The sequence below is a fragment of the Somniosus microcephalus genome, chromosome 6, assembly GCF_052327205.1.
Source record: "Somniosus microcephalus isolate GS21.2 chromosome 6, FLI_Smic_1.0, whole genome shotgun sequence".
Classification (NCBI taxonomy): Eukaryota; Metazoa; Chordata; class Chondrichthyes; order Squaliformes; family Somniosidae; genus Somniosus; species Somniosus microcephalus.
In genome coordinates this window covers 243,815,465-243,841,425 of record NC_140992.1, presented here as the reverse complement: position 1 = coordinate 243,841,425, position 25,961 = coordinate 243,815,465, and the positions used below count along the sequence as shown (strand labels likewise).

Here is a 25,961-nt window from a genome sequence, read left to right as displayed (position 1 = left end):
TGCAGTTTTCCACATCTATAATTAAATAGACTTTGATCACTACAAAGCCAATGTATTGGTTCTTTTAAAATATGAATGCTTTAAATTGATGTCTTCCTCTTTAAGGTGTTGAAAACACAAATCCTACTCCAACTGGAGTTGCATGGATAGAAGGATAGCTATGAATGCTTCAGCTAATCTGTTGAATTTTCTGACATGTGTTTCATAGGGTGAAACGGACTTAAAATGTATCTTTTAAATTTTATGCAAGAGGCTTTGTCACCTTGAAGAGTCTTGCAAGATATTTTACTGGTTTTATAAATTGAATGCACAATTAGGGACTCACTGTAGTGAGCATATCTGCAGTTATAAATTTTACAACATTAAAACTAGCCTACAAACATTTAGTGTCTTCATGGAAGTGTGTTCCACTAACCAACATGCCAATTGAATGAAATTTTCCAAGCTAGCTGTTCCAGGAATTTTGCTTGCCTGAAAACTTCCCTAGTGCAAAGAGAATAGCTCTTGTGTATGCTGAAGTTGGCAATTACTTTTATTGATTTCAATTATATCTTATAGCCCAAACAGTTGCACCACTGTCTGTACAAAGTTAAACATTAAGAGTATTATAAAGCAGAAGAATCACAGCATTTTAACTGTTCTGACATCAGAAACTAATATTTGCATCAGGATTTATAGAAAAATGTTTGCAGTAGTATGAAATTCTGATGAAGCTGTATTAAAAATATTTAGGACTTTTCCCCCAAACCATAATGCATTATAAAATAAGTTAAATAACTCCAGTCCTGTAAAATCAGTAACCTGTAGACAATCTGTTTCAATTTAGTGAATGCTAAGAGGGAGTCTTTAAAAGTCAAATAACTGCAATAAAACTGTTAACACTGAGGAAATGTTGGAATGTAATTTATAATTAACAAGAGTAAGATTGCAAATCACTTAAATGTGTGAATATATAATCTGTCACTCCTGCTAATTATACATCTCCTCTCCGCAAATCTCCTGTTAAAAACCCTTAGCATTCAATCAAAAGTATTTTAAAAATCAGATTAAATTCCTTGTTACTGTTAGTATAATAAAATACAGATGGTGACACTCAAATATAAACATTTCACTTTATTTATATGGAAACATTTACATTTACATAATCAACCAGTATTTTCACATTTGATTTATTTAGCAGAAAACAGCTAGTATTCATATCAGGGTCTATAGCAATAAGTGTTTGCCATAAAATAAAATTGATAGTTGTAATTAAATAATTTTGCACTTTTCCCCTAAACCAGAACACATGCCAAGGAAGTCAAATTACTCCTGTCCTTCAAGACATAACGGGGTATACATTGTCTTGCGCAGTAGCACAAAATGGGCGAGAGCGAATCAGCAGTCCGTTTTGCAGCCCGCCTGATTTTTTCCATTGAAGTCAAAATCAAGTGGTGTAAAATGGGCTGCCAATTGGTTATTGCCTATTTTGCACTACCATCCAAGGTGAATTGCTAGATATGCATAAATTGGTTTATAATCTGTTCAATCCAGTAAAAAAGTCTGCATAGCATAGATCAGTACCATGTAAATAGGCACACAAAATTTAAATATGCTCTTGCATTTTTCAAAATATTATGGTAAATGCTGAAAGCCAATATTATAAACTGATTAGAACAGATGTATCCACATCCTGTTAAATGGCATAATTTTTAGTGGTGCAATTTTACTGCAGAATTGGTATGTTTCACAACTCAATGCTGCCCCTAAAAGGCTGCTACAGCTAATGCAACATCAACATTGAATTTTTTAGCAACTTCACTAATTCGTTATTCAGTAGGCTTTTGCAAGCATTCTCTTTAGAATCTTTGATTGATTGGTCAATTTAAATTATCCAGTTAGCTGAAGTGCACATTTTAAACTGTTTAATGCTGGTATCCAACTCTTGCAATACAACTTGTATCCAGCCACTTGGAATACAAAAACAGCTCAGTGACTTGTCTGACATATCTTGCGGTGAAGAGCAGCACTCACGCTCTCTTGGTTAACTCAACTGACATCAAAAATTTGCTGTGAATACAAACCTGCATTCCAATTCCTAATCACCCACTCCAGCACCAGACTATCATGCTTGCAGTTATATAGATGAACTATTAGACGCCACCTAGATCTACTTTACCTACTAAATTAAATTTTGAACACTGAATTTGTCACGACTTTTTTAAATGACCGTTTTTACAGTACACATTTTAAAACAATGAAATTGCTTATTTAATTTACCTATTTAGTAATTGATGCAATACAGAATCTTGTTATAAAATTACCAACATATTTTCCAGTGTTGACTCGCAACCTATTTGGATAAGTTAAAATGGCCAAGCTTGCTTGTGTGATTAATCATTTTTTGTCGTCAACTATTTCACAAGTTAATTAGCATATAGACATGTGGCCACTGTAGGATTAGAAAAACTTGGGATTCTCAGGTAAAATTAGTTATTATGGAAAAAAACATTTGATTAAACATAATATGTATAAATGTTTTGGTTTGTATATTATCCTCTCCTTACTCATGAAATCAGACTCCTGCACACTTAGGTTGGTTTATGAAGCAAGTAATTCATCGTCTATACTGATAAGTAAACATTTCTCAAAAATTAATCATCATCTCGGTGACAGTTGGTATGTTTGAAAGTGAGCTATAAAAGTACTGTCAAGCTTATTGATTTATACTTTACTCCATCTGCAATCTTCTATGCTGACAATGCTGCACTATGCATTTTTAAATTAAATTATATGCTCAGATTATGTTTGTATGCATTTTATTGTTTACAAGTTCACGGGCAGGATTTTAAGTTTTTGTATGGTGAAAACAGCTAGAGGTTTACTGTAATTGATATTTGCTTACTTGTCAATTTTAACATTATTTAAATGGCCTCAGTGAAAGTGATGAACTGTAATATTTCCTCTGTATTCATGCACAAAGTTTACAAATCACTATAACTCTGTACAAGGCATCTAGAGCTGAATTCTCCTTCTATTAGTCGCATTAAGGCAGGGCAGGAATTTTGCCTGCTGCCCTGACCCAACCCACTTTCCTGGGGTAGAGATTAAGTATACAGGGTGGGGACTCCTACCACCAAGGTGCCCAGCAATGCATAGCTGGAAAATTTAGGCAGTGCTGCAGGACTGCTGCTGTAGCACATGAAGGGGCCACTTAAAGGGGGGGCAGAAGCAAGCCTTCCACCCAGGGCTACTGCAACCATTTGGCTGGCAGTCCCTGGCATCAGTGCAGAAGGCATATGCTGGGCAGGGAAGAGGGGGGACAGCAGCTTTCCTAGCTGGAGCAGGGAGGAAAACAGAGGACAGGGCAAGGCCATGATGCCCAATTTTCCTACTTTTTCTGAGAATATCCCACCCAATTTAGGGCAGGGTAGCAGAAGAAAATCCAGCCCCTCAGTCAGATTTTCAGTGAGGTGTAAGGGATACTGGCAAGTTGTGCCTTTGTCTTTAAGACTCTTGTACACCAGTTTCCTGGAATCTGTGTATGTAGCAATGCTTACAAGTGATACAGGGATGCTTGGTTATAGAGATATAAATTGTTTGTAAATGTGAGTTTATTCAAGATTCATGAAGAAAAATAACACGTTAAGTTTGATTGTAAAGCAGGAGTACCGTTAAGAGGCCAAATACAGTTTCCTCAGAATCTGCTTTCCTTTTGACAGACAGACAGAACAGCAAATTGTAATTGATAGGAGAGCCAATTTATCCAGATTTGACAATCAATCATTTAAGTTTTGTAAAATGTGGAACACTGGTAGAGTAAGGTGTGCTCTTCTGAGATTAGAGTTAAAGCACATTGCTAGGGCCAGGGAAAGGGATCTGTTCTCTGCATCTGACCCATTATATCTAATATGGGATGCCTTAATACAAACACTGTCATCCTTCATAAGAAATGCACCAAAAATCCTTATCAAACCAAATTTATGAATAGTTTTGAATTTAATATTTCAACAAACATATTTACAGACATGACAGTTAAAGTTAAGTCCAACTTTTAAGAGCAGCACAAAGTAAATAAGAGCACAAAACAACATGATTATAAATCGGCCTAAACTGTCAGGGTAATGACGGTTATAATACACAGGCAAATCTGCATTGACGTGGTTGCTGGGCACTCCTCCCATGAGCAATCGAACAGTAACAAGGAAGCCAAAAGTGTGGGGTTATCTAAACTTCACCTTGTACCAGAATGACAACTAGGTGAGTTACAATTAATAAATTCATACTCATTCATTTCCAAGCTAAATGCATAATTAGTGTATAATCTGAAAGATTGCAAGGTGTCTTCTTGATCTTTAAGGTCAATTCCGGCCAAGTGGTCAGGAGCTGGTAGCATCCGTTTCTTCCTCAGGGGCCAACAGGAACTCCTGGATCTGTTCCCTCACCTGGGCTCTAAAATAAATCACATTAAATGGAAATGGTAATTGATACAATCTATGGTATGAGAGCTCCAAAACAAAAATCATTAAATCCAAATTCAATTACAGGTAGACTATCCTTTATCCGAACACCTCTAAAAACCGAAAGTTTTTTCGTTCAGCGTAAGTTGTGCGCATGACATGAGAGTGGCGCACGACTTACGCTGAGCAGGGCAGAGGGTCACAGAGTTCCCTCCTGGGTAGGAGATTGCAGGCCGAGCCGGGCAGTGTGAAGGAGGTACCGGGAGAGTGAACCCAACAATACAGCGGCCCGTCCGATATTCTTTTCTCCCCCGCCGACCCCCCCCACCCGACAAATTTCCCAGTCTTATAAAATACCTTCTGAAAACCGAAACACGGCTGGTCCCGAGGTTTTCGGATAAAGGATAGTCTATCTGTATTTACTTTGCCAGCTCAAATTCCTGATTCGCTGAAGTTACCAAATTACAGGAAACTCTCGATTTACCGGCACCTAAATAACCGGAAATCTCGGTTAACCGGCAAAATTTAGGAGTAGGTTCAGGTAAGTTTTACTTCATATTACTTGCCTTCCTCGATCTGTTGCTGTGCAATCGGGTGTGGCTGCAGCTGTTGCTAAGCTACAGAGACGCTTGGAACTTGTGGCCATTGTTCTGCACTTGTTGCTTTATAGAGCTCTCAGCTCTCCGTATCTTTTACTATAGCTCTCGGTTATCGGGACTTTTTGATGAACCGGCACCACGTCGGTCCTGGATAAAAGTTTCCTGTACTATTATACTTTAGTTTTGTATGTTAGAATATGTATAATGTAGCACCAATGTACAAGGTGGAGATAGAGTTAATTCATACCCTGAGTTAAACGATATATAGGTCTGCATATTGATTTACCCAGCTAAGCTTTAAAAACATGATTAAGTGACTTCAAATGCTGAGAAATTAAACTGCAGAACAACTCGTGGGAAGATTGGGGGAGGATGTCTGTTCGGCCAGGCGAGGCAACACATATACGAGATAACACACCTAAGAATTTGTTTGTTGTGGATCACAACAGGGTTCCATTCTTCAAAGTATGGTGGGACTAATCAGAATGTGCTTGCTTTGCAGAAGTAACCCGAGACAAGGCCAAAAGTCTGTGCAACGAGGACTGTTATCTTAAAACATGTAACAAGCAAACCACCTGGCTACGGGCAAATGGATGGTTGTAAAGCAATTAAGATGAGGCCCACAGTCACAGGTGGTGACGGGACCAACTGATAACAGAAATGTGGGATCTGTGGGCGGCAAGAAGGATGAAATGTCACGGTTTATAATTGCCATTTGGCATTAGAGCTGTATATGCTGATAAGCTTTGCCCCTAGGGCAGGGGTGTGATTGTTGTTAGGAAATCGGTGGAGTCGGATCTGAGAAGGGTCTCAGAAGGTTCTCCCCAGGCTCGTGAATAAAGACCGTTTTGAACCAGCCTTCACTCGAAGTCTGTCATCTGCACCAAAGCTAAGCGTCAACTTTGTATACCACTTAACCCTTTCCCCCTCAGAGCGGACTAAGTGTCGACCTGGCGCAACACCTGGCCCACTTTCGGGGTACAACAATTGGCGTCACGAACAGGATCACAGACTCTGACCGGTCCACAGGAACGACGAGCACATTTTAAATTACTACCCATAAATTGGAAAGCTCAGAACGTACAGCGAGATCTGGTAAGGCTGTGATTAAAAGAACTAAAGTTGGCAGAGACAGACTCGAGAAAGGGGGGTGCAGTCTGGTGAGCCGGAAGGTGGCAAAGCCTCTAGGACAGAGGCAGATAAGTGGGCGATAAAGACCTACGAGGGAGCCGGCAAACCAAATCCTCAGAGCCATTAAGGCGGCAAAGCCTCTAGGGTAAAGAGGGGGTTAAGTGGGCAATAACGTCCTACAAATAGTAGATCCTTGGGAGTCATGGGGTGACCAACACGGACAAGGGTGGTTGTCTATCCTAAACGCTTAGCCTGAGCCCGAATTAAGAGGACGTAGTCCCACGTGACGGCCAGGACCAAGTAGGTGTAGGGAACGAAACACCACAGGATCGTGATCCCATGACGAGTGAGTGTGCGCAAAATAAGTGTGTGTGACTGAGTGAGTGATAGGGTAATATAAGAACCATTGAGAAGTAAGTCGGAAGCTACATAGAATGCCTAAAGGGAATGCAGAAATACGGACCGTCCCCTTGGAGATCCAGACTCCGTCACCCGCTATTTAGCAGACAGGAATCAAACACTTATCGAAAGTATGAAAACCCGAAGACAGTACAGAGAACCAAAGGGCTTGGTGGAGAGGACAAACCAAAGATAAAGAGGGAAAAGGGGGAATGGTAGTTTTAGCTCGTTACCAGAAACTATGTAATGAGTTGAAACAAAAGGGAAGAGAAAGAAGTAACAACTCCCAAACCAGGAGGGAAGGGACACTAGCAGCGGCTGGTTCCAGCACTACGTCCGTATACCCAATCCTACCAGAAAAAGGTAATATAGATGGGGGTGGGTTAGGAAAGGAAACAGCAGGAGATAGTAAGGAAAGGGACTGGCTGGAGCCACTGCCTTGGCCAGAAGAAAATAATTTCCCACCACCCTATAATCCGGTGTACCGCATGGTAAAAGCAGCCCCAGTAAAAACTGAAGTAATCCCAGGACACCCAGAGATCCCCGGTACCGCCATGATCCCCACGGTAGGAGGAAACCCGGAAATCCCAGCGGTCCGCGCAGCTCCGGCAAGACCCCAGATAATTCGAACTACCTACCAGTCCCCCTTTAAACCCTTAGAGAAACAAATGCTGGTGGATAAACTACCCCAGCTGCAACATCGGGGGAATAACTACCCATTTTGGCAAAAGATGAGGGAATTGAGGATCAGTCAGAATTTACACAATAAAGATGTAAACCAGTTGGTGCGAGCAAAAATTTCAGATGACCGTTGGGACCAATTGCCCGAGAATTTCAGGGACGGAACTTGGTGCCTGGAGTGTAATTTCACCCCACAACAGTCAGACCAAAACTACGAGTTATTCAAGCGAGCAGTAGGAGGTGGTTATGGGACAGGCCCCGGTAAATTGGGCAGCCATAACCAATATAACTCAGGAGAAGGGGGAATCTGCCGTAGACTATAGTAAATGGAAATGGGAAAGGTTTGTGGGATGTTCCGGCATCCGAAACCCCACCACAGAGAACCAATGTTTCCTGCAGTCATTTAAAGCTGGACTAGGTCCCGCACATCAGGCAGCCATACGATTAGGAGTTGTTACAATGAACAACTATGAGGACTTAATTAGGTGGGCGACAGAAGGGGATAACATGCAAAAGGCTAGGATAGCTGCCGCAGAGGAGTTGGGGGAACAAGAGGAAACAGTGGGGATAGCAAGCGGTTATACTTGCGGGGAGATGGGACATTTCGTTAAAGAATGCAAACAGAAGCAGAGAAGGGCTGTCAGATCAGCATCGGATACAAAACTAATTTGCTGTAACTGTAACAAGCCAGGACAGAAGAAAATAGACTGCTGGAGGAAAGGGGGAGGAAGGGAGGGCCCAAAAGAGGACAGCCAGGAGGAAATGGGAGAAGGGAGGATTTTAAAAGATGGACGAGGGAAGAAAAAGAGGAAAGGGATAGAGACAGAGATAGGGAAAGACAGCGACAAAGGGATAGGGAAGAAAGGGAGCTTAGGGAATATAGTAACTGAAAAAATACCCAAAGTGAGAGGCGGTATGGGTATGATTCAGAGGACGGGGAAGGCGGCGACGTATGCACTGTGAGGCAAATGAGAGACATGATGAAGAAGTTGAATATTAAATGAAAGATAGCGGCCCTCGGGGAGAATCCAAGGATGTTCGTTAACGCATTGGTAGGGGGCCGGCAGTGCAAAATGTTAATAGACACAGGAGCCTCAATCTCATTGACAGACTTGCCCTGAACGAAACTTTCAGTTAATGTGGCAGGAATCGGTGGACGAAGAATCAAGGCTTATAAGAGCGAAACAGTTTTATTAGAAATTGGATGTATAATAATACCTACACATTTGTGGGTATGCGAGAATACTGCAAGAAGTAGGAGCTTTAATCGACCCTAAAGCGAATGAAGTGATCTGGCCACCAGATTATAAGTCAAACAGCCCCGAGAAACAAAACAGATCGGGATGGGGCAATTAAGATTATAGATCCAGAATGGGATAAGGGGGGGGACTATGGGCAACACAAACAAGATTGTGGACTAGTCCAAACCCCACCCCCGGTAAAAATACCGGGACCAATGCATCGCCCACATAAACAATATCCTTTAAAGGAGGAAGCCAAAGCAGCAGTACGGGACAGAGTGTTGGAATTAACCAAACAGGGAATCTTACGAGAAACTAGATCCAAAACTAATTCCCTGGTATGGCCAGTAAGGAAACCAGATGCATCATATCGACTGACAATAGATTATACAGCACTTTATCTGGTATTCCTTTGGGATCACCTTATTGTGGCAAGCCCTGCTACCATTTTTAATGGACTAAAGCCTGAACACAACATTTTTACAGTATTAGACACTGCAAACGGTTTCTGGTCCATACCATTGGACAAAGAACCGCAAGAGAAATTTGCCTTCACACTAGATGGGAAACAATATACTTGGACGAGGGTCCCTCAAGGGTTCCATAATAGTCCAGCTATATTCCACCGACACATGGCCAAAGCCCTAGAGGAAGTAAAGTTAGAGGAGGACGGCAACACTGTGTTGCAGTATGTCGACGATCTACTGATAGCTTCCAAAAACACTCAGGGGCATGTTAAAGCCTTGTCTAAAATTCTGAAAGCACTTCGGGATGCAGGCTTTAAAGTAAACCCCACCAAAGCTCAAGTAGGGAAATCAGAGGTAACCTATCTGGGATATAACATCAGCATGGGCAAGAGCGCCATGCCGGAGGATCGAAAATGGGCTATAAACGATATGCCCAAACCAGTAAATATAAGAGGAGTGCAACAAGTCCTGGGACTATTTAATTATAGCAGAAATTTTATTGAAGGATTCTCACAACTAGCTGCACCTTTGTATGAATTGACCAAAGGGGGAAAAGCTGCAGAAGAACCCATAGAAGGGACAGAGTTAGAGGCGGAAGCCTTCACTAAATTAAAACAGGCACTGACTGCCGCACCAGCCTTAGGATTACCCAATATGGGGAGGCCATATCATATCTTCTGCCACAATCACGGGGGACATTATAGTGCAGTGGTAGCACAAAAGCATGGGGATTACATGAGACCTGTAGCCTACTACTCGACACGAAGATCCCCGATAGTAGCCGGTATGCCAAGATGCATTGCCGCGATTGATTGTGCAGGGTGGTCAGTCAGTGAGTGAACCTGTCGTAATGGCAGGGGATATTGTGTTACATACACAACACACCCTAGTGGAATTGTTTATCACCGGACGATTAAAAACCGTCTCAAACGACCAGAAGGCTGTCCTGTTACCCAAAGATAAATCTATACAGATAGTTAGAGATATGAGCCAGAACCCCGCAGCTATGATGGGAATGGAAGGAGAGGAACACTGTTGCACTAGTGAAGAGGAATCAGAGTATGTAGACAGGATCAGGGAATTACCTTTGACAAAGGCAGACCTAGAGCTATATGTGGACGGGTCCCGTAAATATGTTAACGGAACACCACGAACAGGTTGGGCCGTGGTGACCGGAGATGGCACTGTCCAGAGGGAAGGAAGATTACCAGGGGGTAGTTCAGCACAGGTCGCCGAGTTAACAGCATTGACAGAGGCATTAAAATTGGCAGCAGGGAAACGGGTGAATATCTATACTGATAGCCACTATGCATAGTACATGATTATATGGCAGCTTGGAGTAGAAGGGGGTATATTGCCTCAGGTGGCAAACCCATACAGCATGAGGAATTAGTAACTGCCTCAGGGTTACCCACTGAAACAGCTGTAGAAGGTAAAATGCCCACCAGAGGGGGAACTCCTCGACAGAAAGGGGAAACAGCTGCCGATCATGCAGCGGCAAACAAGAGCAACACCGAACCAGAAATACAGATAGACATAGCTGCTATAACTGCATTGCCAGAAGATACAGATATATCCCAGGAGAAGAAACAGCTATGGGAACGAGGGGGAGCAGGAGAAAGGGCAGGGGGAATATGGAGGAAAGAGCAGCAAATATGTGCACCAAGCTGTATACAACAAGAATTAATGAAAATGTACCATGGTAGACAACACACAGGTATATCCAATATGTTAAACAGCCTCCAGCAATGCTGGTGGTAGCCCAGAATGAAACAAGCTGTGGACAGATTCTGTAGACAATGCCCCATATGTGCGCAGTATAACATAGGGAAACCTGTCAAGGTAAAGTGGGGACATCAGCCGAGACCAAGAGGCCCATGGGAGAAGTTGCAGATAGACTTTACCGGACCTCTACCGAAATCAAGAGGGGAAAATGTACTGTTTGGTAATAATAGATCAATTTACTAGATGGGTTGAAGCATTCGCCACTAGAGGTTGTACGGCAACAACCGTAGCACGAATAATGGCAGAGGTCGTCGTACCACGCTGGGGGGGGTCCCGCTGCAGATTGATTCAGACCAGGGAACACACTTTACAGGGAAGGTTATAAAGGAAACATGCACATTGTTAGGTATCAGACAAAGGTTCCACATACCATACCACCCTCAGAGTTCAGGGATGGTGGAAAGGATGAACCGGACTTTGAAATTATCCTTAGCTAAAGCAATAGAAGACACGGGGAAGGGATGGGCAGAGTTACTCCCAAGTATACTGATGAGACTTAGAGCAACTCCGAATAGAACCACGGGGCTGACACCTTTCGAACTAATGACCGGTCGAGCAATGACACTGCCGGAAGGAGTCGCTACCGGACGTGAGGGTGTCGGGCCCCTGAAGGATAGAATTAGGAGATTTATTAAACAATTGTGTATGCAATTACACGCTCTCAGACATGAGGCCAAAGATCAACAGATTATACGGGATCTAGAACAGGATACACGGGATGACCAGAAGGAGGTCCCAGCTATAGGTAGTAAGGTGATGGCAAAAATAATACCAGCCAAACCAGGGCTAGCACCCAGATGGTCAGGACCTTACGAAGTACAGGTAGACTATCCTTTATCCGCACTTCCGAAAACCGAAAACCTCTAAAAACCGAAAGTTTTTTCGTGGAGCGTAAGTCGTGCGCACGACATGACCCGAGTGGTGCCAAACATGACAGGAGTGGTCCGGGAGCTCTGCCTTTCCCTGTGAGCAGGGCAGAGGGTCACAGAATTCCCTCCTGGGTAGGAGATTGCAGGCCGAGCCGGGCAGTGTGAAGGAGGTACCGGGAGAGTGAACCCAACAATACAGCGGCCCGCCCGATAGTCTTTTCTTCCCCCCCACCTGATTTGCGGGCCAGCTTAGTGTAGGAGTCAGCCGATATCCGGCTTTCCTACAACTGGCGGCGGCAGTCGAGCCCCAGACCCCCACTAAGTCAAGGAATTCAGATACGGAGCAGGGGGAGCTGGAAACCTCGATCTAACGGCAGAAATCAGCAGCCGTTTTGTTAGGGTCTTTTTCTTCCCCTAGCATTTTTTTTTATAAACAGTCAGGCTGTGGAAAGAGTCTCTGTAGCTTAGCAACAGCTTCAGAGACGCTTCCAAGGCAGGGCCCGAGTGTTTACAAGCTGTTGCTAAGCAACAGTGTGTTGTCAAAACCTTCTGAAATCCGAAAAATTCCGAAAACTGAAACACAGCTGGTCCCAAGGTTTTCGGACAAAGGATAGTCTACTTGTATTAATGAACAGTGACACATGCACTTGTATAGATGAGTCCGGAACGGGCAAAGGACGATGGAAGCACTGGACTCAGTTAAAAATATATGACAAAGACAATGAGTAAGCCAGAGATGGTGCCTTTTGAGGAGAGTGAGGAGTATGCTAGAAGGTATAAAGAATGGGAAGGGGAGTTTCTACATATATTAATGCTAGGGCTGTGCGGGATGTTATTATACGCCGTGGTTTACATCTTCAAGTATATCTGGAAACAGAGCCACAGACCAAGAAATGAACAAGACGTACAGCAGTTTGAACTGATAGAACAGATAAGAATGGCATAATTCTAATCGGCTGGTGACAACTGGCCCCTTTATTTATCTTTACAGGAACGATAAATGCATAGAAAAATGAAGTGGAGCATCATTCGCGCTCTCATCGGTATTCTATGGCTAAGTATAAGCGCTGGGTCTAGTGGGAGGCGCGAGCAACTCGGGAGTTTATGGTTAAATATACGCCCCGAGTCTGTGATGGGACTTCTGATGCTCTTTGGTATCGACCCGACTTCAAACATAATCATCATCCAGAATGGAATCAAGATGCCAACCAACAACATGCCGCCATTAGAATGGGGGGTAGCTTCGGGAAACGGACGCGATATGACTGTGTACTGTGATTATTGTGAATACGAAAATACAGCTAACAGGACTTTGTTTGTCCAGGTCACGGAGGGATTAAAATAGAGTGCCTATGTACTAAGGACAATGTTCAAATAACCCCGAAGTTTCAAGTAGGAAAGGGATATTTCGTAGATATAGGATTCGGATTCAATAAAGCAGTTGAGATTACACCAAATTATATAGGGCTCCCATATCTGGGACAGAGTTTGAATACACTAAATTGGCCCAAAATAGGTAAAAAAAAAAAGGGGAATGATGGGATGTTTTACTGCAGAACGCAAAAAGGGATCCAGGCGAGGACAAATATTACAGATGGAAATCAGGGAAAGGACAGAGGGGATAGGGTTACAAAGGAAAAGCAGCAAGCATAAAAATACCTTCACTCCACTAACTTGCCCACCAATGGAAAAAGGGGCACCCGGGGGTTTAACAACAAGGAAAACACAAGATGAGGTGTACTTTAGTGTAACACATAGAATTATTAAGCTTGCCATTAATATGAGTACTTTGGAGATGCCCGCGATGTGTAACAATCATACAAAAACAAATATGGAACTCCCTGTGGGTAAAACAATTAGAGGGTCTACAGGGAAAATCTCTCTTACAAAGACGCAAAAAACGGGGAGTATTGGAAATGGCCGGAGCAGGGTATGCGGCCGGGTTAGCAACAGTTAATAGCTTGGACATAGAAGGAGTAAACGAAGGAGTAGAGGAACTACAAGCAAAAATAAAAGTTGTTACTAAAACAAGCCACTGGAAATAGCCAGCAATTGGCACTGGCAGGAAAACAAACAATAATGCAATTGTTGGGGGTGGACGAGGTAGTCGCCCCCCATGCAGGAACAATCAATACAATTGATCGACTTGACAATGCTTCTCGCCAAACCCATACATAAGCCATGTATGGCTCATGGCAAATAAATAATGGACAGATCCCTGACTGGATTACTAATGAGGATCTGGAACCTTGGATTGACACAAATAAAAGCTTATGTAAGGGGCGTAAAATGGGACAAGTATACCGGGCAGGCAATTGTTTAACCCCATGGACTAAGGTGATTGGCTTTGTACTGGCCATCCTACAACTCCCAGAAGAGGGACAGCCCTTATACGACGTGATTAATATAGGAGAGATATAAAGGGAAAGTTGGGTTAAATATCATGGTGTCCCTATCAAGGCACTTTGGGAAAGGGATGAAGACAATAACCATAAGGGGGGTGGTAATGGACGGGTGCCACCACAAGGGAAGGACATGGGCGTGCACACACCCCCCCCCCACCGAGGGAGACACATCCGAGTGCAGATTTACAAAAACCACCAATTGCACCCTTGAGATACACCGGACAAGGGTAGCACCAAGGAACAACGGAACATTTTGTGTCACACAACTGAACAGAAATATGAGTATCAAGATCTGATTTGTCCCATTCCCCAACCAAACTTTTGTTTTGATCCAAAACTATCTACACAGATAGGACACCAATATATATACCCACCAAGACCACAGGAAACGAAAACATGGTCACTTGATAATATGGTACTTAATAAAAAGAGGTTGAAGCTTATGTCATACCAGAGCCCAAGGCAATTCCTAAGTTAGAGGAAGCTTGGAAGAAATTACAGCAGGAAACGAAGGAAATTTTAAAGTATTATCATAAAATAGAGGAAGACTTAAAGAAACAACAAAAAGACATTAGTACAACATTAGCAGAAACTCCCTGGTACAATAAGATCTGGAATTGGGGGCTAAATGTCGATATACACCCCTGGATAAGGATCATGTCACACGTGTTGGTAGTTGTGCAAGGCGCCGTATTAATGATCCTTTTGTTCTTACTTTGTGGATATTGCTGGTGGCGAAAGAACCACAACCTAGCACTGGCCATAACCAAACGAATAACGAAGGAAGGAGAGAAAAACACTGTTGCTAACCACCAACAAACAAGGGGTAGGGCGTGAGGAGAATTATGATGAAAACTGTGTTTAGGATTGCGGAAGTATGAGTACTAAACATCCTGGCTTGGTACCACTAGGGCGACGGTACTCATAGCAAACAATCTTAAACTGCAGCATATTGGCCATATTGGGTCAAAGTGACCAATGGGCCATAAGGGGGTCTGAAGTAACCAAATTACTATTATACTTTAGTTTTGTATGTTAGAATATGTATAATGTAGCACCAATGTACAAGGTGGAGATAATGAGTTAATCCATACCCTGAGTTAAACAATATATAGGCCTGTATATTGATTTACCCAGCTAAGCTTTAAAAACATGATTAAGTGACTTCAAATGCTGAGAAATTAAACTGCAGAACAACTCGTGGGAAGATTGGGGAGGATGTCTGTTCGGCCAGGCGAGGCAACACATATACGAGATAACACACCTAAGAATTTGTTTGTTGTAAATCACAACAGGGTTCCATTCTTCAAAGTATGGTGGGACTAATCAGAATGTGCTTGCTTTGCAGAAGTAACCCGAGACAAGGCCAAAAGTCTGTGCAACGAGGACTGTTATCTTAAGAAAACATGTAACAAGCAAACCACCTGGCTAAGGGCAAATGGATGGTTGTAAAGCAATTAAGATGAGGCCCACAGTCACAGAAGGTGACGGGACCAACTGATAACAGAAATGTGGGATCTGTGGGCGGCAAGGAGGATGAAATGTCACGGTTTATAATTGCCATTTGGCATTAGAGCTGTATAGGCTGATAAGCTTTGCCCCCGCCCCTAGGGCAGGGGTTTGATTTTTGTATAATTGTGATTGTTGCTAGGTGGAGTCGGATCTGAGAAGGGTCTCGGAAGGTTCTCCCCAGGCCTGTGAATAAAGACCGTTTTGAACCAGCCTTCACTCGAAGTCTGTCATCTGTACCAAAGCTAAGCGTCGACTTTGTATACCACTTAAGTCTGCTCTGAGGGGGAAAGGGTTAAATGTCGACCTGGCGCAACACCAGGCCCACTTTCGGGGTACAACATTCGCCATTTCACATTCATGAAGACAGGCAGGTTATAACTCCCAGATCTCTGCCATGACGATGATGAATTGGCTGCTAGAAACCCTGCAGAAATTCATCCCTGTTGTATTTTTGAATATTGATTGGCATTCTAAATACATGCCATAAACTGAAATAACCCAGTTCTCACAGCAAGGGATCTCCGAAGGTAGGGGTTGACTGACGACCTTATGCCCAGGCAGAAAAATATATGCGGCAGCCTTTTTGCAGTTCTTGTTCTATTGAAGTGAACGTGTGTAAGATCCATGGTGGTAGACACCTCGGGTTGAAGTTCTATATTATGGATGCTAATCTGGTTACTGTGTTATTGGGAGAGTTAGTGCATATTATTTTGGATTACCAAGTGAAACTTGCTGTGCTGATCTTTCGTTATTTATAAACGTGATTTGTAGATTATTGCTAGTCATATTGTCCGATAGTGGCATTTCTTCTGTTATCTGAAGAGTGAGGAGGGCGCGGGCTTATCCCTTTTCCAGTGAGCAATTTAAAGTAATATGGGTTTCTGTTCGGCCCTGGGCAGTGCTACATTACCAGATATTATACATGCAAGATTACACATTGGTTCGTAGGGAGCGAGGGCTTACATATGAGAGCTCCCCTCGACTCTGCTGCTGCATTTCTTCTTGTGGGAATAAGCTAATTTCCTTTCAAAGTTGCATTTGTGCTGGAGACAGACGTTTTGCAGCTTTAAGAGGAACAAATTCATCAATGTTGTTGGAGGGTTTCTTTTTATTGCGCATCAGGTGCAAGCCCATTTCTTTCAGCTTTTGTGAATGCAAGACCTTATCAACCAATCTGTATTAAGTTAGCTGTTCAATTCACCAGAATACAAGTTAAAAATTATGACAATAGACACAGCATGTGCATAAAGCAAATACAGTATATTGAATGTTAACTAGAAGATTATGAGACTTCAAACTACTACCGAGGGGCCAGATACATAATGATACCAACATAAAGATACCTTGTAAGACTAATGTAAATTTTGATTCATATCTTGCAAAATCTGTTACGCTAAGACTCAATAACATGGAAATCTAATGACAATGTTATCTAAACTGATTTATATATAAATTATTTAACTTCATCCTTCAGCATCTTAATTCAGCAATTCACCTGCGTTTTCTGCGTTCTGCTTCAGACAGGACATATTGTGGTAGCAGATCCAGTGACACCTGTAAAAGTAAGAGTCAATGAAAACAAAATTCAACGCAGATTTATTTGGTGCATAAATGGTCCACTGTAAGATTGGCACGTGTTGAAAGTATCAAATACTTCCAGGACAGGAACAGAATAGATGAAACATTGTCCTTGGTGGGCATTTCTAAGATACAATAACTGACATTATGGTCAGATTTAGTGACTCTCTCCTCCCCCCCCCCCCCCCCCCTCCCCCCTCCTCCCCCGCTTAATTTTATGTTGTGTTTATATAACTGGAGTTTTCACAGCTCTGCTCACCGATAGTGGTCTTACCTATTTTTAGTTAATATTGGAGGCAATCAGTAGCAATCACTTAACAGTGATTGGGCTGTGATCTGCTTTTTTCTCTGAATATATATATTTGAACCAATTAGGTGAAAGTGTGGCAGATACTTTGCCTGCATAATGTACAATCGATGTGTGCTATATATGTAGAGTTATAATAAATTAGTTAGGGCTGTGCCAAATGCAACTTCCAGGAAAAAAACCCATCTTTTTACATTGCAACTGCTTAACCTAACAGAAGAAAACCACCTTTCTGGACAATAGTTGGTTGTGTATGCATCAATTAAAAAAAAATCAAAATGCAAGTTAGAGTAAGTTTTCTAATCTTAAGAGCAACATTATAAAAGCATTTTTATAAAAGCATTGCTTGTAACCAATGTAGAAATGAGAAGAAAACTTGGATTTTACAATCAGACTCACCATATCTTTGACAGTCAGTCTACAGCTGTAGCATAGCAGTGTAAGGAGATCTGTGGTTCTATGACTGAGACAGCAAATAAAATGTAGTTGGTAAGTAACTTTAAAACTTAAGAGCTTGCACTTCATAGAATTTACTTTTGACATGAGCAACAGATCGAAAATGGACTTTGTGAAATATAGTGACTGACAATTCAAGACATCCTACTCCTCTTTTGGCAGCTTGCCATTTTGGTAAAAGGAATAGTGGAATAGACACAAAGCAGCTTTTTAAAAAATGCAAATGCATTAATCACAATGTTAAAGTACCAAACAGTTCTTTAATTTTTGTTATTGCTCATCCGTAATTATAAATTGCATGTGCATGGCATTGTGGTGCAACAGAGAAGATACAGATTGGGCCTGTGGTTCCCTCGATGAATTCCCAATTTCAGCTATGTTTATGCTTGGAAAAGCTGAATGGAAGCCAATAACAGCAAGGGCCATTTTAGGGACAGTCACACACCCAAGTGGCATTGGTAAAGCCCTGTTAACAAACTGTCTGCCTACCATTTTAACCAAGGTGTAGTGGCCTCATCCAGGGATGAAAATAAATATATTACTAACAAAACCAATAGGTTCTGGTAACAATTCTGAGATGAAGATTGCATTTTGAGGAAGTGCATAAAACATAGTTGGAGAATTCACAATCAGATCAGTTCCCAAACAAGATGCTTTTTAAAGTAATTTAGTCCAATATGAATTTTATGGACATTTGTACACAATGGACTCTGCTACAATGTTAATGGTTTACATTACTTCAGTAGCGAACTCTAGCCACCAACTTTCAATATGCATGTGGATCTCTTGTAGTGTTGCTCATAGTAATTCAGAGGATACACTGTTTTGTAAGAGCATCTTGCAGTTATATAGCGCATTTAACAGAGGTGTTTCACAGGAAAGTAATCAAAAAAAAGACGACTGAGCCAAAGAAGGAGATTAGGACAAATGGGTAAACGCTTGGTCAAAGAAATAGATTTTTTTAAATTTTTTTTTTATAAAAAGAGCTTAGGACCTAGACGGCTGAAGGCACAGCCGCCTATAGTGGGGCGAAGGAAGTCGGGGATGCACAAGAGGCCAGAATTGGAGGATCGCAAAGTTCTCAAAGGGTTGTAGGGCCGGAGGTTGTTAGCGGTAGTGAGGGTTGAGGCCATAGAGGGAACTGAACACAAGGATGAGAATTTTAAATTCGAGGCATTGGTGGACCAGGAGCCAATATAGATGAGCAAGCACAGGGTGATGGGTGAACGGGACTTGGTGCAAGTTAGGATACAGGCAGCAGAGTTTTAGATGAGCTAAAGTTTACGGAGGGTGTTCGATGGAACGCCAGCCAGGATAGTATTGGAATGATTGAGTCTGGAGGTAGCAAAAGCATGGATGAGAGTTTTAGCAACAGATGGGCTGAGGCAGGCGATATTACGGAAGTGGAGGTAGGCAGTCTTGGTGACAGAGATGATATGGGGTCGGAAGCTCAGCTTAAATAGGACACTGAGGTTGCAAACAGTCTGGTTCAGCCTGAGACAATGGCCAGAGAGGGGGATGGAATCGGTGGCTAGGGAACGGAGTTTGTGGCGAGGGTCAAAGGCATTGCTTCGGTCTTCCTAATGTTTAATTGGAGGAAATTTCTGCTTATCCTGTACTGGATGTTTCTTATCTCCATTCCGGTCTTTAGGATTTGCATTTATTTTGACACATTAAGGCCCAGAAATTCGGGTCGGGGGCTTCCCGCGGGTGCAAGCCTCCGATCTGCACTTACCTAGCGCGCCGGCCATTGAGCTGTGGGCCCGCGTGGAATTCCAATCCTGGGCCTCCTCCAACTGCCGGCGCGCAGTGCTTGCGTATCCCAGGGGCGCAGTTAGTTCGATGCGTCCCCTGGGATCACGTGGGCCGTGGAGAACCAATGGTATCAGGGAATGCTTCATTCATAAGTTTGACAGGAAGAGCTGTCAAACCTATAAATACTATAAGTCCCAAAACATCACCAAAACTTCAAATAAATTTTTTAAAAAACATCACCTTTTTAAAATAACTATAAATTACATGAAATAACTATTTTAAACAACAGGAAACTTTGGTTTATCTGGAAGTTGTATGTCCGGAAACCTCGATCTAACGGCAGAAATCAGCAGCCGTTTTGTCAGGTTTTTTTTCTTCTCCTAGCATTTTTTTTAAATTTTTTTTAATAAAAACAGTCAGTCAGTCACTGGAAAGCCTCTCTGAAGCTGTTGCTAAGCTACAGAGACGCTTCCAAGGTACGGGCCGACTGTTTACAAGCTGTTGCTAAGCAACAGTGTTCGTTGTCAGATACGGAGATGAAAACCTCCGTATCCTTCAACATTAGCGCTGGTCTGTCCGGAAGTTTTCATAGATTGGCATCACGCCGGTCCCGTCGGTGCCGGATATTGCGAAGTTTCCTGAATTTAAATTTTTGAAAAAATTAATTACATTTTCTAACAGGGCTAAAAATAAACTTACCTTTCTTTAAAGTATTTATTTAAAAATAATAAACCGGTGGAAATTTTTAAAATTTTTTAATTAATTCACCACTTACCTTGTTAAAAGCAGGCCTTGTGCCTGCTTTTTAAAAGTGTAACTGCTGGAGACTTACCCTCCCGGAAAAACCTGGAAAAAAAACCGTAAGTTCAACGCGCACGCGCTGCCTCTCCGGCGCACGCGTTCCACCTCTGAACCCCTTCTTTCAGGGGAACGGAAGTGCCGGTTTCCCACGCATGCGCAGTGCATGCACGAAACCGGCACTTTCGTTGGGCCTATGCGTGAGTACCTTGTGTGTACACACGCGTTGGGACCTGAATTTCTGGGCCTAGATAAATCTTAAGTCTGTTAAATTATTAAGAACTAGACTGCATCATATTCCCAATAGCCATTATTTCTGCACAGCAACAGAATTAATGTAAATTCAAGGCAAGAATAGAGGCTTTAGATTTTCTTATTGATTAGACTTTTCCACTTGGGTAGCATGAGGATGAGAATCATACAGGATTATGGGACAGGCAAGAGTTATTTCTCTGCAGCCTTTCTTTCTAAAGGCACTTCATTGAAAGCACCTACCTGCCTGTTGAATAGCACACTTCGGAGTGTGCACCACATTTTCCTTTCTCTTCCTCTCCATCACCACAGCAGGATTGCGCAGTCACCTCTTTAACAGGCACCAGGTCAGGAGACTGCTTGAGTGACAGCTTTTCTGATATTAGGGTAGCCTGAAATGCTGAGGCTTCCTCTTGAGAGAATAACAGATACAACAATTTTTAAAAATCCAACTATAGAATTTACAATGCCCCACAAGTGTGATTTTCTAACTTATAGGCGATTCTGTGTCCCTTAACTGTGAACTACTTTCTATCTGTTGGAAAATCACGAGTGGAATATAAAAGTCTACACATAAGAGGGTCTAATCCTCTTTCCAAGTTAGGAAAGGTTTATATTTTAAGGAATTAAATTATGAAGGACAAAAATATTGAATATAGAAACAATGGAAAATACCTCATCATTATGATGATTTAACACTGTCGGTATGTCAGCATTTAAAGAGGGAGTCTTTAGTATTTACAACATACCTACTTTAGTGTCCATAGCACAGAGACACAGTAGACATTTCTCCGTCTGTTCAGCACCATAGTTCAAGCCAGAGCAAGTTGTATTCAGCTTCTCACTGGTCCTACAAGAAAAAAGGCTTATAACTGAGATTACTGCAAACTATTATGCTATATACTTCATATTTTATTTGTATTTGTGTGTGTTAACTATTATAACTTGAAACTAATTTTGTACTGAAATAGAAAAATTGCAAAGGATATTCATGCTTCAGCAGTGTGGTGGAATACATTCAAACTCCCTTATTCCATGGTGTTCCTGATCTCAACCAAGGTGCTAATTCATGGATGTGAATGGAGGTTAAACCCATCCGCGTATAGGAAGAGAAAAATTGGATGGGGTGTCTCCAGTGGACTGTTCTTGTGCATCTCCTGGCTTTAAGCTGACATTAGCATTGGCAGTGATGTGGGAGCAGGCTACCTGCCTCACCCTGATGCAGGAGCTGCACAATCTTGGAAGAGTAACAAGGTGAGAAAACCTTGGTGGGAGAAATGATGGCATCATACTTTATAGAAAAAAAATTCAGATAGTTCAGAAACTTATAAATAGCACACTATCTCCTTTTGTTTCACATTCCCACAATTTACTGCACATCCTCAAAATGTTTGGGAAGACATTATTACTTATTAGATATATTTACCTGTCAGAAAGCAGCACAATTCTTACCTGTAAACAGTGCTTACAGTGGATGGGAAATCAGTCTGTAATTTGTTCACAAAACTCTCAGTCAGTCGATGGATGCTAGCTTTATCGCTGGCCTGTGAAAGAGAACAGCAGTTTTTGTCAGGTGAATTAGGCAAGCAGCCTTTTGTTCAAAGTCTGTTCTTTTCTTACTGAACTAGCAGGGCTGCAATTTAAAATTATGCAGATATTAAACAATTTTGTGCAAAGCTATATTCATGTGGCATCTTCAAATACTTAGTTTCATATTTTTCAGTTAATACGCTGATAGGTTGTTGCCTTTTTCCAAGTAAAAATCCTACTAAGCACAGGTAACAAGTAATTTGCCCACTTGTCTGGTAACAATAACCTAGCAATTACTGTGTTTGCGTTTGAGGTATTATTGTATTAAACACTAACCACATTTCTCTGCTACTTTAACAGAGGTGGTAAGCCATTTAAAATAATGGGGTACCATCAAGAATGAGAGGGTGGGGTAGATAGGAAGTAAAAATAAACTGTATGCAGTTAGTCAGCTCTCTTAAAATCCTACAGACCAAGAGGCTAATTTCAAAATTACACAGTATATCAACCTACTTCTTCTACCCCTAACTGTATTTGAAATGCCTTTAAACTTCATGAACTGATCGGAAATACAAGATTTCTTTCTCCTGGGTGTCACAAATAAATACACTACCTTCTGGTACTGCAACGCCATCAGACATTAGTGCACAGCTCTTAGTTTGTAAATATGCTTTGCTACACTAAATTTTATTAACAGATCTAACTAGCAGACAGAACATTGCAAACGTTAAATGCAATCAATTATCTTACCTTTGTATCTAATGCTGGGGTGAAAATGTTAGGAACATCAAAAAGTTTATTGTAGAAAGCAATTTCTTTAGACGAGTATTCCCTCATTGGCCGTACAATCATGATATCTCCATAACGATTATCTGAGAATCCCTGCGCTCAGAAAATAATCATATTTGGAAACAATTTCCTACATAATTGTAAAAAGTAGATGTCCATGTATCATTGAATATTTTCAGTTTAAGAATCAGTTACTGTATAGTGCTAAATGAAGCATGTAACATTCTAGCACTATACGATCCCTGCATAACTTGCAACACCCAGTTACTGTGGTTGCTTTTAGTTACAGAAATGTAATCTCTAAATTCTGTTGGGATGCATGTGTGGCACTCACACTTATATTCCAAGTTAATGATTTAGTCATCGAGAGAAATGTTGTGATTTTATGACCTTGGGTCAATAAGGGCTTTGAGTGGTCTCATTTAAAAAAAAACATCTATTCATTCATCAGGATTTTCTTCCACCCACCATTTTAATAGTTGCTACAATAGAACAAACAAGCTAGCAGCAGCAGTGCACACAAACATTATCTAACTGATATGCCAGGAAATAAATTAACCCACACACTGGTTTTCTTCATGTCACACATTAGATTATTTTGGGGCATCAAACGTGGTTTATTCTATACAAGTTTACAGTTCAGATGATAGTGTGTCACATTGTTCAGAATCTCCCATACAAAAAAAAAATCTAATCTTGATCATAGTAATGGCCTCACTTTCACAAAACGCAGCAAGTTTTTCAATGTATTGTTTACAAATAAAATGGTGGCAATTGATTAGTCCAAATACTTATCTTTCAATATTTTTTTAGATGAAGTTTGCAATTATTAGAGCCCAGACCATTCAGAGTCAAATTATTTTTTAACCCTACACAGGTAGCTTGCTTTACACCTTACTGTATCAATAGCAAGTGAGGCTCCACGTCCCAATGAAATGTTAGTCAGAAGTTTTACTGCCAATCGGGTACAGCTGTCTCCCATCATTATTTTTGTGTAACCTTTGATCCTTGCCGTGTACAAGAGCAGATGATGTCTGTTGAGAAATGTATGTTTAAGAGATGTAAAATCTACAAAGACTAGAAAAAACCCAGAACTATTTACATATGCAAGAGCTTGGTCAAAATGATCCAATTTCACAAATGTTCTTATGCAAAAAGCTGGCTAAGAATAAAAAGTTTGAATAAAGTTCACACTGCTTCAGTCGCAGTGGTCTTTGGTTTCAACTAAATTCATATCACTATGTGGTTTCCTAGCCATCCAGATGTTTAAAAGGTAAAAGCCGCATGAAAAAGTTGGCTTGTCTACATTACAAAGGCTTGACATCACTATTTCCCTACACAAGTGACTATACTTACAAAAGCACTTCATAGGTTGTGAATCGTTTGGGTACGTCCTGATGTTGTGACAGGTTCTTTTTCTATTTTGGGCTGCCTGCTGCGAATAGTTCAACAAGACGCTTGAACCAGCATTTGGGGACATACAATTGGCTCATTACTATCTGAGCAATCCTAAGTGCACTTGAATGAATGCTGGGTTATGAATGGATTGGGCTTGGCTGTGATGCCCCTGTGAATGAATAGCTTACTGATATTCAACTGTCCAGACTCACACGAAGATTGTTCACTTTAGCAATGTACCAGAAGGGATTCTGCACCCACTGCTATACAAAGGTCAACAGCTTTAGGAAAGGAGAGGAGAGGGAAAAGGCCTTAGAAAGGGTACAGAGGAGGTTTACCAGGGATGAGGGACTTCAGTTGAGGATTGGTCAGAAAAGTTAGGGCCGTTCTCCTTGGAACAGTGAAGGTTAAGAGGTGACTTGATAGAGGTTTTCAAGATGATGAGAGATTTGGACAGAGTAGAGAAAGAAAAACTATTCCCTCTGGCAAGTGGGTCAATAATCAGAGGTCATAGATTTAAAATCATTGGCAAAAGATCTAGAGGAGAGATGAGGAGAAATGTTTTCATTCAACGTGGTCGGGATCTGGACTACCTGAAAAGGTGGTGGAAGTTAATTCCATAAATAATTTAATAAGAAAGTTGGAACTTCCAGGGTTACAGACAAAAAGCAGGGATATGGGACCAAGCACGATTGTTCTTTCAAAGAGCTAGCACAGGCACGATGGGCCAAATGGCCTTTCTGTGCTGTAAGCTTCTACGAAAATTGGAAAAAATGAAAATGAGATTATGTCAGTGCAGAGAGACTACTATTTGTTTTAACTGATCAGATACATTTTACTGCTCCCAACAGATAAGGCAATGGACAATTACTGCTGAGATTTTGACTACAGAAGGAGCATTATCCATGTTCGTTAAAGTACATAAAATGGTATAGTGGAATCTGAAAGTTCAGTACCAGTAGGTTCCAATATCATATTGGGGGATTACTGTGGTATGTTATAATCTCATTTTTCAAAGCACAATATCAAGATCTACTATGAAGGAACATCAGAGATTACTTTTTACCGTAATGTTTGCAGCAATTCCTCTTTAGCGGTCAGTGTCTTTATTGAACTAAACAGTTCCTTTATTGCCTCTGTTTGTGCCAAGGTAAATGGCCATTTTCCACTGGTGGAAGTTTCTGAGGAGATGCTCCCAGAATTCTCTTTACTAAAAAGATCACAGATACTGAGTTGAGCAAGTTTTGCTTGAACCCGTTCTTCTGAATGTGTGACATTCCACTGCTCCACAACTGTAGTAGGTCTTTGCTCTGCATGAATCAGCGTCTCTCGCTGCTTTTGTAGGAAACCATCCACTGCCTCTTTGTAATTTTCACCATGGCTTGCTGGACTGGAGGAAACACTCTGCAGCATGGAATTAGGCAAGTTGAACACCTACAGAACAAAAGCAGTCAAGGTTATAACGAAAACTTAAGTAAATAGCATCAATTTCACTTGTGATTAAAAATTAAAATATAAACTCATTGACTCCATTCCTAAAGCTTCCACCAAGCCAGAATTTTGAGAATAC

At 41.5% G+C, this 25,961-nt stretch overlaps 1 protein-coding gene across 3 annotated transcripts in view; it reads right to left on the bottom strand.

Annotated features, from left to right (window-relative positions):
* Positions 1-1,098: 1,098 nt before the first annotated feature.
* The window catches only part of ctu2 (cytosolic thiouridylase subunit 2 homolog (S. pombe)), a 42,357-nt gene continuing 17,494 nt past the window's right edge, over positions 1,099-25,961 (bottom strand). For 2 of the 3 annotated variants that reach the window (XM_085991684.1, XM_085991686.1), the window contains 9 exons: positions 25,458-25,825; positions 23,892-24,027; positions 22,955-23,086; positions 22,127-22,218; positions 21,424-21,524; positions 20,918-21,086; positions 17,813-17,876; positions 17,024-17,082; positions 4,445-5,185 (listed from right to left, as the gene is read on the bottom strand). In XM_085991684.1, the coding sequence (XP_085847810.1) occupies positions 5,104-5,185; positions 17,024-17,082; positions 17,813-17,876; positions 20,918-21,086; positions 21,424-21,524; positions 22,127-22,218; positions 22,955-23,086; positions 23,892-24,027; positions 25,458-25,825 (1,203 nt within the window). In that variant the 3' untranslated portion in view covers positions 4,445-5,103. The other variant, XM_085991685.1, reaches the window with a different exon arrangement.